Genomic DNA, 16874 nt, shown 5'->3' with positions numbered 1-16874 from the left:
TTTCACTTGAATGTGTTGCCCCAGGGCGACAAGAGTTTGCGGATGCACTGAGGGCAGCGCATTCAGCCTAATATGGCGCACTTTAGCTGTTTGCACACAGCGCACCTTATTGTGTGGCGCAAATAGGGAAAGTTCGCACTGCACGTAATAGGGCCCTAATGTGCTGTCAGTGTCGCCCCTGCCGTTTAAAGGAAAAGAGGATACATTGCCACATAAAAGTGACACATTTAGAAAAGATATTGGGGGGCGCGGAATTGTTATATGCACCCCTACAGCCACCAGCTTGCACAAGTAAATCATCAGAAGTTTTCCAAGATAGACAGCTTCCTCTTTGTGAATGGAAGCAATGGATAGCGCCTGCCTTGTGTACTCAGTAACCAATCACTGCTAAAGGTTGCAGAGCACTCATACATTTCTTTCTGAGGCCCAGCAACATCGCTTTATCCCACACATTTCCTTGCAACACACAATGGCTCGCAATGTGGATATTGCAGTTTGAGATTTGCTATGTTGTTCTTGCACATGAAAATGTTACACTTACAAAATCAGAAATGTTGATCAGCAGGGGCTTTGAAAGTGCATAATAGTTTAATAAGTTGACTAGTCAGTGTTGAGGTTGTCAATACCTATTGTTATTCGATTTTACATCAATTCAAAAAATGCAAGGACACAATGACAAACAGAAAAAAACCCACAGCTGTTGTTCCATATTTTATTGAATTTCATTTATATTAAATTAAAAATATATTTCTGACAGATTCATTTAACAAAAACGCAGAACAGTTTTCAAATTGTTCGGCCGAGGTGAGAAGTGCGGGATGAGGAAAAAAGCAGGTTGCGTTCTACGTTTATCTATTAAAACAAACATCTTTACTATATAGCTCGAGACCGGAGACCTACAACAGATCTTCGGAAAAAAACACTGAAAAATGGCATACTTATTATAGAGAGGAGGAGTTACAGAGCTTCCCTTTCTCCTCCATCCCATCTGGAGTGGAAAGAAAAACAACAACGAAACGAGGAAATAATACTAAAACAGGTACCTATATGTTTTATTTTGTAAAATGTTAGCTTACTGTGTTTCAACAGTGCATATTCCTTCATATTTGAAATATACGAACAAAAATAGCAAAGAAAGTTTTCGAAAGGAACCATACACCACACAACGATTGGCAAGAGCTATGATCTCATTGAATGCAGAATGGTTGAACACGTCACGACACAACGAATACACGTCACGAGATGGCTGAAATGATAACTGTGGAACGAACTGAACTGAACGTAGGAAAGAAAAACCACAAGCTAGTTACTTATATACAAATCAAGCCTAACGGACCTACAATGCAAGAAAACAAGATGTCCAAGAAGTAAGGAAAAAAGAAAACGTAACATCCTTATTTACAAATGCATGTAGCTGTGTTTTCAACAAGCTATAAAAATACTATTCACATTTTCAAAGTAACATACAGTGGTAATTTTGTTTTGTTTGGAAGGCAGCTGGCCTTGATTTGCGAACACTAATCCCACAAATACACTGCAAATCGTAAGAAACATCTCACGCTAAAAGCCTCTCACACTTTTCCGAGCTAGGGTCTTGTCTGGCGGTCAAGAGGAAAAATGGAGGAAGTGACCACGTATCTAAAAGTCCTAACTTTTTATTATTAATTTCATGACTATAATGTTCATCCAGAAAAATGTTTCAGTAACCTCAAAGTCTTTCAGAAGGTGCATTGTGCAAGTGGTCCTTGTGGGCCTCAGAGTGCGTACCAATAATTCATTGTGTGGCTCAAGGGAACTTCAAGTCAAGGATCAGAGGTCTTACCATATCTCTGAGATGAACTTGCAAATGTAGGGTTTTCCAGAACTGAGTATTACAATTTGGGATTCTTCCAGATATAAATGACCAGGATACGAGCTTGTGAAATTAGAGCTAAGGAATCAAGTGTGAGTAGAGACTTTGGAACAAAGCCGGTGGTGTTAAAATAAATGGAGAAATAGGTAACATGAAATTGTGCTGTTCTTAACTTTGCTCACTCTATTTTAGATTTGCAGACACTTTTCCATGTCTATTTGATTTGAAGAGAGAGCAAAAATGGAAACACTGAAAAGACCCAAGTTCCAGATTTATCTGGTTAACTAATGCAGCAGCAGTAGACATGCATACAACGCAAGTAAAACAACATAATGAGCTGAATCAGGTAAAAAGTACAAAATATCCTCATCCCACTGTCTGATTCAGGCATCAAGCAAGGTACCAGGTAATTATAATCCTGATTTGGGCAGGTGTCACGGAATTGGCCAATTACATTTCTTGAATAATATGTAAGCATCGAAATGGTCACTCAAGCCACCTACCCATGCAAAATCATTCATTTGGCTTTCCTACAAAACATATATATAATGGCAAATTAATACTTTACTTGTATGCTGGATTCTAACAGGACACTTTTGCAAATGACACACTAAATGATTGCTTACATGCCCTACTGTTTTATTACTACTCTAGTAGGTCACACTACTTTCCTACAGACATCCTATAGCAATCCAATAAGACTGTCCTATCAGAATCAGAGCATAGGTGATTCCTACGTTCAACTACTAATATCACAGTCATCCCTTAAAAGCATAATTGAGATGCTTGCATTAGAAGAGATGAAGTTAAAGTGCTTGATGTCATATTGCATTGGTATATATTTTAAGACCCAACAGGTGTTTTACCTGTTCATCAATTAGTTTCTCAGGGAGACCTATCTGGGAGACTCAGCTTAGCAAAAGTTGGGAATTTTGAAGAAATTTGGAGTTTTGATGGGATTTGTTCACAATCCTCTAACACCAGACATATTCTGTAGTTAGGCGATTGATTTTCCTGTCGTACAGTCTACCTCACAGTATAGAGCAGGGAAAGTACTAACATACATTATTGCTTATTAAAATGGGTATAAACATCAAATGCAGTCATATGTTGAGCGGATGCTCTGGGAAATCGCCCAACTCGGGCATTGACAATATTGACAAATTATGCTACCTCATTTTAAGAATTTATCAATCAAAATATGCAATAGAAACTGAATAGACACCATGATCAACATCACAGCACCAACCACCTTGCAGCCTTTTGTGAAACGATTTCACTTCACACATGTGAGGTGTGTATACGAACCTTCTTAGTGTGCAATGCACTGATAAGCAAATTTGCAATGATTAATACTTATTTAAACTGCAAAAGTGCATATTTCACTGCAGAAATTTGTATGGAAGATCATTTCTCTGTGGGGATTTGCATTAACGAACTTAAGTGCACGTGCCATAATTCTGTGGTGAAAACACTGAAATAGTCTGCAAGCACACTACCAAATGTTTGCTTTCTAAAACATTGTTATAAAGACACATTTGCATTAGATTTGTTTCCAGGTTTCTCAATTATCATAATACTACAACTTTTTTAATATCCAATTATGACATGATTAGGAAGTTCTTGATTTTTTGCATTACTGTATCAACTATCCTGATTTTTGGAATCAATATCACATCAATGCTTGTCTTTGTTTCAAAATGAGAAAACCCAAAATGAGGTTTGTGAATAATTGACTTGTATGTATCGATATTAGTGCTATTTTGCCCATTTTAGATTCAGTCAGACAATCAAACAGAATTTAACAAGTCCTAGAAAATTTACAGAATTGAAGGGAGATCGTGTCGACGGCACACAAACTCTGCCCCTGCCCTATACAAAACGTGCAATGCAGGCCTTCAAGCATTGCTCTAGAAAGCCTGGGTTACCCCTTGGCACCGCCACAGTCACGCTTCCGACTCTATAGGGAAATTAAGATTGGAAATGACAGAATCCATTATTCGAGATTGAGAAACTGGCAGGGTATAAATGTTGCAGTGAGCATGGAGCTCTTCATACATCCCCTTCTATTGAGCAGAGGAGAATTTAGTGCTTTGATTGCGGCTCCTACACTCAGAAAAGAAGTATGCAGAATATTTTCAATTTCTGATCAGGGAAGAAAGTGCTGTTGTCCAAAGGGACATTGTGCTATTGTTCAAAGGGAAAGCAGCTCAGGCGTTTCCATCAGGTATGGCTCAACCCTTTGAAATATTTGACATGGTGAAGTAAGGTGCTTGTCAAGAACCGAAATGGGCTTCACTACGACCAATCCACATCACAAGTTCCTAAGTGGCACTCATGTAAATACCTTCCAAGTGGACGATGTGTGTTCACAGATCTCGATTCAGCACAGTAGTCAACGCTAAAATGCAATATTTCTCATCTCGCTTCACCCCTCTGGACCTCTCCTCTCATTTTGCAATCTGTTTTATGAATTTTAAGGAGGAAAGAATGAATGGTATCAGCTTGAACCCCCTATAAGGTCTCCCGTGGGTGCATGCAACCTACTCCACCATTGAGAGTGTTCAGATAGTGTAAGGGAAGTTTTTACAAAGTGATAGGCAAACACTGATGTACACCTGTGAGTGTGGTAGGAGCTATCTAAAATAACCCATCAGGAATGTCCAGTTAAAGATAAACGTGCACTTCCTTGTTCTGTACACTGTTACATGACGGATGATTACAGACCTCAACAGCTTGCAGAGAAAGCAAAATCTCACAGTTTAACACGGTGCAGGGAGCTATCACTATAGGATGAGGCTGGAGACGTCACATCGCCTCTACATGTCCTCTCATTTTTTTCTTTATAGTAGGTTGACCGTGGGGATCCATGTCACTTGGATGCTGTGTTTCCAGTCCTGTGTATTCCCTTACTCACTTCAGTGTATTGATTTCGTCAAGTTGGCTTCACTGAAATGAAGAAAGACTACAACTCACACATTGTATTTGTTTATTCAAAGGAAAGCCAGGACTGGCGTGTGTTGTCTGTGTGACATAGAACAGTGTGTTTACCCTGGATAAAAGATCACTCCGTAAACTTATTCTCCTTGTCCAAGAGTCCTCTGGCTCTCACCACTGTTGTTAGCTAAGAATAAGGACTAAGGGGCATATTATCAACGGGCAGCGATAATTATCGCTGGCCGTGCTTAGCGATAATTTTGTTATCGTAGGCTATCTCTGGAATTTATCGCCCTGGTAGGGCGTTATTAACAACGCATTTCTCCAGGGCAATAAAAATTCCAGAGATAGCGAGGGTCTTGCCGTTTTGCAGGGAACATCGCTGGTTTTCCAGCGATGTTCCCGGCAAAATGGCGATAACCTTGCTGATACGACCCACAGGGTTGTATCAGCATAATCCATCCCAATGTTAGGGATAGGTAAGTCTGCATCTTAGCAGACGTTAGTTTTGGGAGAAAACAGCGGTTTTCTCCATAAACTAACGTGTGCTAAAATGCTGGGGCAGCCTTGTAAATATCGCAATGTGAACATCAGCGATATTTGCAAGGTAGTCCATCCGGGGTACGCCCAGTGACCCCCACTTTGCATCTCATTACAGATGCAAAGGGAGGCGTTGGGAAAAAGGGTGCTAACATGCAATTATGCATGTTAGCACCCGCTTATAAATAGGGCGATAGTTTTATCTCGCTTTTTTGGCTTTTTAAGCCAAAAAAGCGGAGATAAAGCCCTTGTAAATATGCCCCCAACTACTCTCTGCAGAGACAGAGGGCACTTTAAGAGCGGTCGGTCTGGCACAACAAACATGCAGCAATCAAAAGGGGGAACTCAATCTCATCTGCCTACCATTTTGAAGCAGGAGCAGGCATGTGCTTGAGACCTATGCTCGAGTTAGGAGCATGGTCCACAGTACGCTAGATTCTTGAAAACATAACACAATTTTTAACAAAGAACACCATCAACTTGCTGCATCCTATGATACGACAGGGTCTTTTCTTGGTCAGGAGCGATCAATGCCAGCTGCCTTCCACACAGATGCTGTTTATCGACCCATGTAACAGCAGAACCAGTTTATGCTACATAATTCCACACGGCTTTATCTTGAAAGAACAGCTTACATATCTGAATTCGGCATTCACAGTTTCAACATCGCGGCTCTCCCAGAACAGTCTATTCCCCACAAGTGTTGTGGGCTTGAAGTGATCCAACAAGCATCAGATGCCTGACTCTGCAGGAGATTTGGCCCCTCAGCAGGATATTAGCTTCTCTGAAGTTAGCACAGGTAATAACGGACAAGCCTGCTGGTAAAATAAACCTTCCTGCAAACGGATGCCACTTCCAGAAGCAAAATGAGAGATGATTTTGGAATGAGAGATGTTCAAGTGACACAGGAATCAATTTCAAAGCTTCTACTTTTTTTTCTGGCCAACCCACTATGTGATCTCATTCTCCAGCCGAGCTGGTGCCAAGGTTATTGTAATTCCTTGTTTATAAGTTTATTCTATCAATTAGCGGTAAAGATTTTAGACGTTAGTACAGTTGATAGGGATAACCGGATGTTTTGCTTTCAATGACTAAAAAGTAGAAGCAGTTTTGATATCCACGGCCTGAGAAACACACTGAGCAAATATGGCACACTGTTGCGGTGAAAAGTGTAGGAATGTGTGAGAACAGTAGCATTTTGGGGGGGAGTTTTGAGAACAACCCTTTGTCCTATGACTGATGACTGTGTGAGGGACCTTGCATAGCTCTACCCCCTAAGCGAGGCCTATTGTGCAAGACCTGAACAAATGTAGTCCAGACCTATCACTTCAGTCACTGTGGAGGGAATCAAGCAGAGCATTGCATGGTCCAATGACTTCAGTAGTAGTGGGAGGAGCGTAGGACTTTCACTCCACTAACTGTGGGAGGATCCTGGAAGGGCTTGGAAGGGTCAAATCAATTCATTTTCATTTGGAAGAGCCTGAGGTAGCACTGCTTAGCGTTTTCACTTGGATAAGTGTGAGAAGAGCATTGGAGAACACTGTATGATTCTATTGCGACAATAACAGCAAATGCAACCTGGGAGAACATGGACTAGTCCCTTCCTGTAGAGTAACATTGGATGGAGCAAAATACCCCAGTGCTTAGTCTAGTCACTGCACCACCAGTGTGATCAGCCCAGCAAAACTCTTTGTGGTGGGCCACTATAGTAATAATTGGTCAAGTCGAGGATAATATGAGGTTATGCTATCATTGCAGTTGGTGGAGACCTGCAGGCACGAATCCACTAATCCACCGATGATTAGCTTTTGTTTCGAGGGTGCTGGATCTCGAATGACAGCCTTGCCTCCTGTAGCTATGAGAATTTGAGATCACTTTATTAAGAAAATATGAGGAAGGTTTTTAAGGGCTATAGGATTGGCCTTGGCTATCAAGTGAAAGTCAATGAAGTGCTTAGTACTTCATAACATGTGCAGGAGTGCAAGAGCTGCTTGACCTACGACTATCGAAGACTAACTTTGCGGTCAATGTAATTCCTGGGAGACCTCCTTAAGAAGCTTGTGGTATAAAATTGGGTCTACACACACACTATCAACAGAGCTATCAAGACCTCATTTACTGCAGTTTGTATAGATGCTTGCACAACTTAATGTAACTGAGCACTGTGAGCATGCAAATTAAGAATCATATGTAAATTGACTCTTCTGCCTTGTGCTGCTTTGCATTGCGTGAGTACCCACACAAAAGTTAGTAAATGAGCGCTGAACTGCCTCACAGCTTGCAAGTATTAAAGGTTCAATATTCAGGTGAAGCATTTGCAATTGCATTTATATGCAAAACTATGAGATGCTATATATTTGTAAAATGAAGCACTTCTTGATTTGTTAATCATATTGGTCCTGGCCCCAGGTCACATGCAGAACTCTGCAGTGCTGCAAGAAAGAGAAGTTGGAACGCCTTTAGAAAAAACACATTTTGGTATTATCCCAAATAAATTACTGCAATACTTTCGAGTGCATGATCACAACAGAAAGTGAGGATATCTATCCAAAAGGTTTCTGTGTGGTGCTGGTCCACCTCCGTCTCACTTGCAGTTCATCTCTGTGGGTAATGTACCTGCTTCTCCTGAGTGAGAGCAGATGAACCATGCATTGCTGGCTGGCACAGAGATCTGGGTGCCCAAGTGGTGCCCCCTCTTGGGCAGAGATAAAAGAAACTGCTTTCCACTTCACAGAGCGTCATGGCAGGGGCATCTCCATGGCCATACGCCTGCCCACATTATCGCTTGGAGCAGGGCACAGATTTCACAGAGGCAGTATGTACATGAAGCTTTTAAGTGGCACTTCCTAACCCAGCAGTCGCTATTGGTTGGCAGCCGATAGAGAAGCTATTGGTTGCAGAGGGGCTGGCTGGTTCCCGAGGGGTTGTAGATTTGTGATTTTATATAAAGATCAAAACGGCTGAGCAACTGTGTCTGACCACCCTCTAAGTAAATTCCTTTAATGCTCTTCCATCGAGATATAAACATTCTTTGCTCTGCCACTGGTCACATCACGCAACCAGCAGCAGTGTGATCAGCCCAGCAGAACTCTACGTGGTTGTGGAATCCCCATAGAAGGTAACAGAGGCCAAGTCTCTCTGCCTACTCGAAGAAGTGCATGGTGAAGACGGGGAGGGAGCTCAGCCGTCTGAGCTCCATGGGCAGAAAAATGTGTGCAACACACAGCCCAAATGTTCAAAACAGGAATCCCTTATTCAACATCTTGCACACTAGACGCTGATAAAATGAGCACCCTTGAGTTTGTTTATAATAACAGTTCTTTAAGGACAGCTCGCTTTGCAGGGTGAAATATGGCCCGTATCAAGGAAGGGTTTTAGCTGTGGCAAATTGCACAATTCTTTCACATACTATATGTTTGGCGCCAACGTTTGTTACTCATTCAATTAAATATTCACTGGAAATCAAGACATTTTGTTGTGCACAGCAGAAGCTCTTTCTCAAGATTATTCCCTTTGTTTTACGAGACCAAACACTGATGATAACTTCTCATAATGTGCTTGCTTCATTGCAACTCTTTCTTGGGGGGCTGATGCCCGGTAATAAAAGCAAGGCCTCCACGTTGCCTTAATTTTGAAGGTGATTAACACCAAGATGAAAACCCTTCTATACACACCAATCCCCGGTAGTGCACAGCAAACTGCGGGATGAGTTAAGAAGATTGATTTCTAAGGGATCCTATTGGTAGCATCTCTTTGGGTAGCTGTCAATCAGACAGAGGTCAAAAGCTTCTTTCCGCCTCATATATAACATTTTCCACATGTCCAAAAAATGCCTTCTAAGGTAGAAATCCCCCTACACACTTGACCTCGCGAAGGATAAGCTAAGTGGAAATTCTAATGTAAAAAAAGTCTTTGTATTTCTTGCTTGTGGCTGCCATGTTGGAAACCGGGATTAACACCGTTGACGAGCAGGGCAGTTTGCAGAGCCAGCCCATACATAAGAGAATATGTGAGGGTAAGCACAATCCTCTCCTAAGCTGCTGTTATCTTCAGAAGCCCTGACTCATCTAAAAATTCTAAATGAGAATAAATAATGTCAGTGGACACAGAGGAAATTTGAGGTTGATCATCCTTGTAACGTTAAAATACTTCCGGGCTGGAAAGAGGGGAATCGTGCTATAATAAAAAGAGTTTCCCTTAAATTTGTGCATGTTGTACATCAATGTAAGAACAATGGATGTAACACACACATTCATCCTCAAGGTCACCGTTTTCCTCAGCAGCAGGCAACTCTCCCAGCACCTTGAGACCCTCACGGGTGAGTAGTCGCGCGTTATAAGAATCCTGATTGATTGATTGATTGACTGATTGATTGGGAAGAGTTTCTCATTTTGAGCCATGCCACTACTGTTTTAACTGACACTTTGGCATGGATCCAGCCCGTCTGGACCAATATTGGTCAACCACTGTCTTGAAGCATATCTCTCATGTTGAAGTTCAGAACTGTGACAGTCATCGTCCTTCACATATCCTGCCCGGTTCCTGCTGGCTGGGTCACCTGTTGTGACTCAGAGTACTTCCGCCCATTGTGCACGCACAACTAAGCTGTGCTAGAGCAAAGATCCCTAGTCTGATGCACGAGCACTGATATCTGCCAATCATGCTGGAGTTTATTTTTCCAGATCTTGGCGTCAGGCTGACTGCCATGGATGACAAAATACAAAAAGAACAAACTGCAGCAGGAACCGTGAGTGTGCAGTAAACTCTGCACTTTACTCCCAAGGGTGGATATACAGAATCAATTAAGAGGCTGTCTTCCTATATCCTTCCCAAGTTAACCTATCAAATATGTTTTTCGATACAAATTTTACAAATAAATAGAATAATTCATTCTGCAACAGAAGGAAAATGCTACTTTTTGGCTACAGGGAAGGAAAAACTTTTAAAGCACAGACACATGGCATTTGTTGGCAGATAAAATAAATACTACCATGCACATTCTGAGAGTCCTCAGCAGGGCAGCGTCGCCCACAAGTGGCACCGTAATATGGCACATATAGGAAGCATGAGAGCAAATCACGTGCCCTAGGACATTTTACTTAATTGTTCATTGTTTTAGGATGGGTTAGAACAACTTGTTTATTATTATTATTATTTGGTTTTTCTAAAGCGCGTAGTCACCCAGAAGGTATCCCAGCGCTGAACCTCTTACTCACAGGGGGGGAAAGTCGGGAGAGAAAAGAGAAAATGGCTCAGGGAAAGAGTAGGGTTTTGAGAGATTTTCTGAATCTCAGGAGATTTAAGTTTAAGGGACCATTCTGCAACTTAATGGACCTCATACAAGGCCAGCCATGTGGCTGCAGGTCCGCAGGAAGTCAGGCCCGGTGCATTCTTTCCCTTATGAAACGATTACATATTTTGGAGATAAAAAATACACATTGCATTGGACAGCTTTAGCTTCCAGGAATTGCCCAAGCGTTCTGCCACAGACACAGCGCTCTGCAGACCCCGCTTTGTAAATGCCAACGATCAGCCCGCACTCTGAGGGCGGGAGCGGCTCCACCGGCCTGTTTGATTGGCAGGAAATCAGCCTCCTTGAGATGTAATGTGAATCAGTCGTCAGGAGAGCCGACAGCGCCTGTCACTCCTGTTACCTCCTTTCCAGCTGGTGATCCGCAGTTGTTAAATTTACACAACCCTCCTAAAAATTATTCCATCAGTGGTGGAGGCGCAGCCAAGGCAACCAAAGGTCCCCTGGTCGATGGACAGAGCTGTCAGTCACTGCATCTTGACTGAAGGTATCCTCGCAGGGATGGCGAAAACAAACCACCTCCATTCTCCAATGCAAGAAGGGCTTCCATTCCCATCTTATTTATGTTCAGATCCTGAGGAGACTGCACTCAGCGGATGCTAAAACCGAATATGGATTCCCAAATTCTAATGAGGTTGTTACCCCGCTGCTACCAAGCAGGAATGATTGTTGCATCGTCCCTGGTTGATGCAAAACTTATGTTAATGATGAACAGAGGTTGCACATTTAACAACAGATGGTGCAAGTGTTGCCCCCTTGGGTTTAAGACGTTCGAAGAACGACCATCTAACGCTTTGCCATGTCCTGGCCTCCACATGCTGGTAGAGACACCCCCTTTTCAAAATGACCATGCCCATGCCTACTCATTTGCATGGACCTTAGTGTCCGTATTGCACAGCTCACTGGCTGTACAAGATAAGTTTTAGGTTAGAAAGTGTTCTCTGGGTAGTTTTCAGACTTTGTATTTTTTAATGCTATACTTTACTATTGTCTTTCATCCAATCTAATGCAGCATGGGAGAATTACAAAGGTAAATAGGTGTGTAAAATACAACACGCATAGTTTATGAAAATGCATATATGTTATAACCTTCTTTTTATTCAAGAATATCCCCTTGTACCATGCATGAATTAGGCACATCATCTTGTGTCTTTGTAACGCTACTCACGTACATTGCTAATTTGTGTCTATTTCCCCAACATATGCTCTATAAAGTGCATGTTTAGGCATGCATTGTATCAATAATGTTTTTATTCTTCTCTGCATTTTTTAATGCATTGGTAGCAGCTTCCTGCACACATATTCTGAGAACTGGATAGAATGACTTACACTATGTTTCATTTACATGTACAAATTCCTCCTTTAGGTATTTGCACTGGAAAAAACCTAGGGCATATTTAAAAGGAGCTTGCATCACCGCTGCGTGTTTTTTTTTTGACGCAGCATTAGAGCTGACGTTGCTCCATGTTTACAAGGTGATACATCTAGGCTGGTGCTTCACTTTTCTTCGGCCTGCGTCGTTTTTTTCCTTTGGCGGAATCGGCTGCATCATATTAGTTTTAATATATGCAAGGTAGGTGTTCTCACCTAAAATCTCCCTTCAAAACTGACCCAGTGGTATTTATTATTTTTTCCCAAAGTGACGCATCTTCGGGAGACAGGCCGCTGAGCTAGAGATGCGTCAAAAATCCTACGCCTCTAAAACCCAGGCGTAGGAATGATGCAGGCTGTTTTAGAGAAATTTGACCAGCTGAAGTGACTTGAAACAATGTAATCTGCAATCAAGTTACATCCCCTCAACAGGTAAGTGCACACATAAGGTAGGTAACACAGTAGATCACACATTACACACCATTAATGGCTTATGACACACTTACGTAAGCATCGTGGTACACATAAGCACACTATGCCCACTTATATGGATGACATCCACGCCCAATGTAATAGAGTGCAAGGTGAGTTCACCTTTTGACACTCCACTGCATTGGTCCCCATACAATAGGCCACTTGAGCCAGGCAAACACGATGCATCGCCTCTGTTTTTTGACGCATTGCTGTAGTTGAGTCAGTTATGATCAACTACAGCAGTGCACCACTCTTGAGCCGGATGCCTTGGGGCATCATCCTCATGGATACATCAGAATTGCTGACACATCCTTGGGACCTTGGGCCATGGAGCCCTGTACTGTTGTAAATATGCCACATCCATGGCGTCGTAAGTATTCTTCACGTAGGCGAAAGAAATTATGACACATCGCAGCCTTGGCGCAGTGATGTGTCATTTCGTGTAAATATGCCCCCCTGGGTGCAAGTGCAATTTGCACTTAACTTGCAATGTGAAATCAAGCACAACGTTATTTGCGCCCCCTTTTAGAATTACCGTTGGATTAGAATTAGCCTGTTAATTGTTTTTTCAGAGTTGTGCATCACGTACATTGTACAAAGTCGTACATTTCCCAGGAGTACGGTAGCCTTATGTCCGTAAAATCCTTCAAAGCATGTCACAGGGAGAGAGCGGGAGAGACCAAACTCACTTCAGCTACTCCTATAGTTGTGAGTCTGCGCTCCATCTGAACAGGGTGTGCAGCATTCCGTCAGCTGACATCACTGCGGATCAGAGATGGCGCTTTCCCACTACGTGACTGGTAAGTTACATACTCGAGACATCCGAATTAAAACTCAATATTTGACCAAATTTAAAACAAGAAAGAAGAACCACAATCAAAACAGCCGTAAACAGGGAGGAAACTTTCTAAACCGAAAATCTGCCTGCACTGTTTTTTTTATCAGGAATCGTTGCATCCTGACGGTATACAAAGCACGGGGATGACCCCGGAAATTTAGGAATATTTGGCAGCCATGGTTGAGTTACTACCATTTAGAGATGGAAGGGGAAGATACTGCGGTATTGCAAGTCATATAAATTGGCGTGGGGGGAGCGGGATACGTCACACTGGACACCTACCTAGCAGAGAGATTTGGGAACTACGCATTATGGGGGGTAGACGACGACAAGGGGCGCAAGAAGGATACTTGTACTGTCGTTAGCTGTCTATCACTGCTTCCTGTAACTTGTGTTGGATATAGCCAATGGTATGTGACTGCAATGCACCTGCTAAAATGTTTTGTTGTTTTATTTAAAAATAATAAAAATATTTTAAAAACATTTAAAAAAAAGAACATTGGTTACATCCCTGTGTTCTGAAGGCTTCCTGCACTGGAAAGTAACTTGTCTTTTATGCAACATTTTCTAGAACCTGTTATTAGGCAATCTAAGGTTGCTTCAAGGGCTCCTTCCTGTTTTTCTTGGTGTGGACTCTTCATGGCACTCTCCAATATTCAGGAGATAGGCAGTTTCACGAAAAATGTCCCTAATATCACAAATAATTATTTTTGTCATTTCCACAGTTGAGTATGTGTATCAAGATACACTGGTCCTAAAACCGACCAACCCTTTCTGTGACTGAAAATGTGACAACCCTGCTAAGGAGCTGAGGGACCAATCAACGTTCTGTGGAGAGATTATTCCGTTTTAGCACTAGTTGATGTGAGTGAACTGACCCCAGCCAAGTCCATGAATTACAGTGGAGATCTCAGGAAACACTCACACAAAACTCCTAGAGACTGAATTAACAGGGGAGTAATCGTTCTTGTATTGGACACAATCTAGGACATTGCACTGCCGAACACCAGCTGGATCACAACTCTGCACTTGTCCATATATCTGTGTACTACACAGTATGCCTTTTATGTTGTCGTCTACGTCCATATTGATTCATTCAGTACCCCTCCTACAAGACCATAGTGGGGGATGCAGAAAACCAAGTCACAACAAAGATGCAAAGAAGCATGTCCCTGAACTCAGACAGGCAGATGTACCCGTCTTGCTTCTGTGCCTCACCTTCCAAATCACTGAAAAGACAGAAAATGTCCTGAACCACATAGCATTTTCCTGTGGTTCCTCGGCCCTCCCCCACTATTCCCACCACAACAGTGCCCATGAGTTGCTGCTTGCAGTTCCCAGCGACCTTATCTCATAGGCAACTTTGAACCTCGCAGGTGTGGCTTGAATGTAGCCACCAACATGGAGTTGCATTGGGGTATTTATGACCTTTTGGTTACTGTTCTGGATTTATATTTGAACTAAAGCCTTAATTGTGGTTTTCTATCAGCCCAAAATAGACTGGAAAGGCTTCTAATAATCTGGCTTTCCCCCTCGTTATGTACAGTACCTCTTCTGACCATCCTTATTATACTGATAGACAACCTCAATAACTCAACTTATTGCTAAATCGGGAAGAATTTGAGTGGATAGGATTTTAACAACATATAAAATATAGCATTTTTTCTATGCAAAAAATAACTCATCTTGTGTCTTGACTGCCTCATTCGTTATGTAGTGGCCGGCATACCATGTCTCCCCTCATCCTGGTCTTTGCATTTCTATAGGTAGACAGTTTGCCATTACTTACACAAGCACAAGGCCTACCGGCAGCCAGTACAGTGGCTTCCCTTGAAGGCCACAGGATTTGCAAACTGGGGTTGACCAATGCCAGTGACTAATGAGAATGGAGCTGTGGGGAGCTTACGTCAAGTGCCTTTTCTATGACAGGGTCCATGGTGGACACAAGGCAGATGCTTTTGGGAAAACAGTCCAGCCATTTTCAATGAGCATAACAATAGATCTTGTAGAAAGAAGCTGCATTTCCTTTCTACAGAGGAGTACTGAAAAGCATGATTTTCGGGAATATTGAATGTGCTCTCATAAATTTCTGCCCTGATGAGCAGATCTTCAAACTCTGCCCACAGCATTTGAGTTTTGAAAACTGATGTGAAAATAAGGAACACTCCAACAAAGGTTCTTTCTGTCAGAGCAACCCTAGTCCTTAGTCCTTCTGAGTTTTCCTGCCATCCTGTGTCCAACATTACACAGTTGAGAGAAAGTAATAACAGGCTGGTTAGTCTTTCTTCTGTTCTCTTCCCCTCTGAATAGTGGGTGGTCCACATGTGACATGTTCTATCACGCAGAAACATCAGAGAATGGGAAAACTGGAAGAACAAGCCCACCTGAGTTAATGAGAAGGAGAGGTGGCTTAGGGAGGACGTCAAAGAGAATGAGATCGGGGAGGGGTATAAGGAGAGGCGTGGAGTCTTCCCTCACATCAGTAATACTGAGAAAAAAAGGGCCCTACACAACTGTGTTCCGGTGTCTGTATGGTGGCGGGGGCAGCATCATGCCTGGCTTGAGCGTGAACTCAGAAAGGTACTCTGGGTTCTCCGCCACAATGGGCCTGATCCGTCCATTCTGTTTGTAAAAGTATTTTGTGCTGTATTCCTGCAGATAATCAGGGTGGTGAAGGGTGCTCCGCGGAGGCAGGCTGTGGTTCCAATACTCGGGGTTGTCAAAGGCCTTCTTTGCTTTCTCAGGTATGACAGCCAGGCCGTTGTTCTTCAGGTACTCCACGTTTTGCAAAGTGTTGGCAACCGTATTGAGGTACATGGGCTCCTTCACATACTCTTCCTCCACCTTGGGTTTACCATTGGAGGCTTTGTGGTAATCAGGGTTGTCCAGAGAGTGCAGATCACTCATTTTTCGTCGGGCTACAAAGGGGTTCTCTTCCACGGGGTTCAGGTAATCTGAAACACAAAGAAATAGCATCAGCAGCTCAGTAATGATATCCCTATCATACAAAGCATGTCCACATAGAGAGGGGCCGGAGCAGATATGACAAGCTCCCGTAGTCTGCGTGAGGAAGGTCCCACTCCAATGGACAACCTAAGTCTCCAGTGTCCTTAACCTAATACCTTCCTTGATAACCTAAATACTCATTGGATCCTGGAGCAAATTAATCAATTTCACTAAATAGCAAGAAAACCCACTCACTGATAAAACAAGCATTGGCACTGCCAATAGGCATGGCTTCAAAGGAGTTTTGGATGGTAATGTGAAGTATTACAAGTAGATGGCGTGGGAATGGATATGTGTTTGTGTGGGGGCACAGAGCTGTGTTTGTGTGGGGGCACAGAGCTGTAGAATAATATCGGTGCAGGTTTAAAGGGCAGATGACAGTTGCACTGTCAAGCCAGAGCTAAAAATACATGTAGATTAAGGACTGCCCTCTTCACATCTTTGCTGCTGCCAGAGAAATATCATACATTATCTAGTTAGCTAAGACACTTTAACGGCATTACAATGTCACATATGTATCCCTGAACGATCAAGCTCAGGCAGCT

General features: G+C 42.6%; 1 protein-coding gene across 3 annotated transcripts in view; it reads right to left on the bottom strand.

Annotated features, from left to right (window-relative positions):
- Positions 1-698: 698 nt before the first annotated feature.
- Positions 699-16874, bottom strand: part of ERBB4 (erb-b2 receptor tyrosine kinase 4) — a 2224949-nt gene continuing 2208773 nt past the window's right edge. For all 3 annotated transcript variants that reach the window (XM_085648582.1, XM_085648584.1, XM_085648585.1), the window contains one exon: positions 699-16277. In XM_085648582.1, the coding sequence (XP_085504708.1) occupies positions 15829-16277 (449 nt within the window). In that variant the 3' untranslated portion in view covers positions 699-15828. The remainder of the gene's footprint in view (positions 16278-16874) is intronic.

Source organism: Triturus cristatus, chromosome 3_2 (assembly GCF_964204655.1).
Source record: "Triturus cristatus chromosome 3_2, aTriCri1.1, whole genome shotgun sequence".
NCBI lineage: Eukaryota > Metazoa > Chordata > Amphibia > Caudata > Salamandridae > Triturus > Triturus cristatus.
This window is presented reverse-complemented; position numbering and strand designations above follow the sequence as displayed.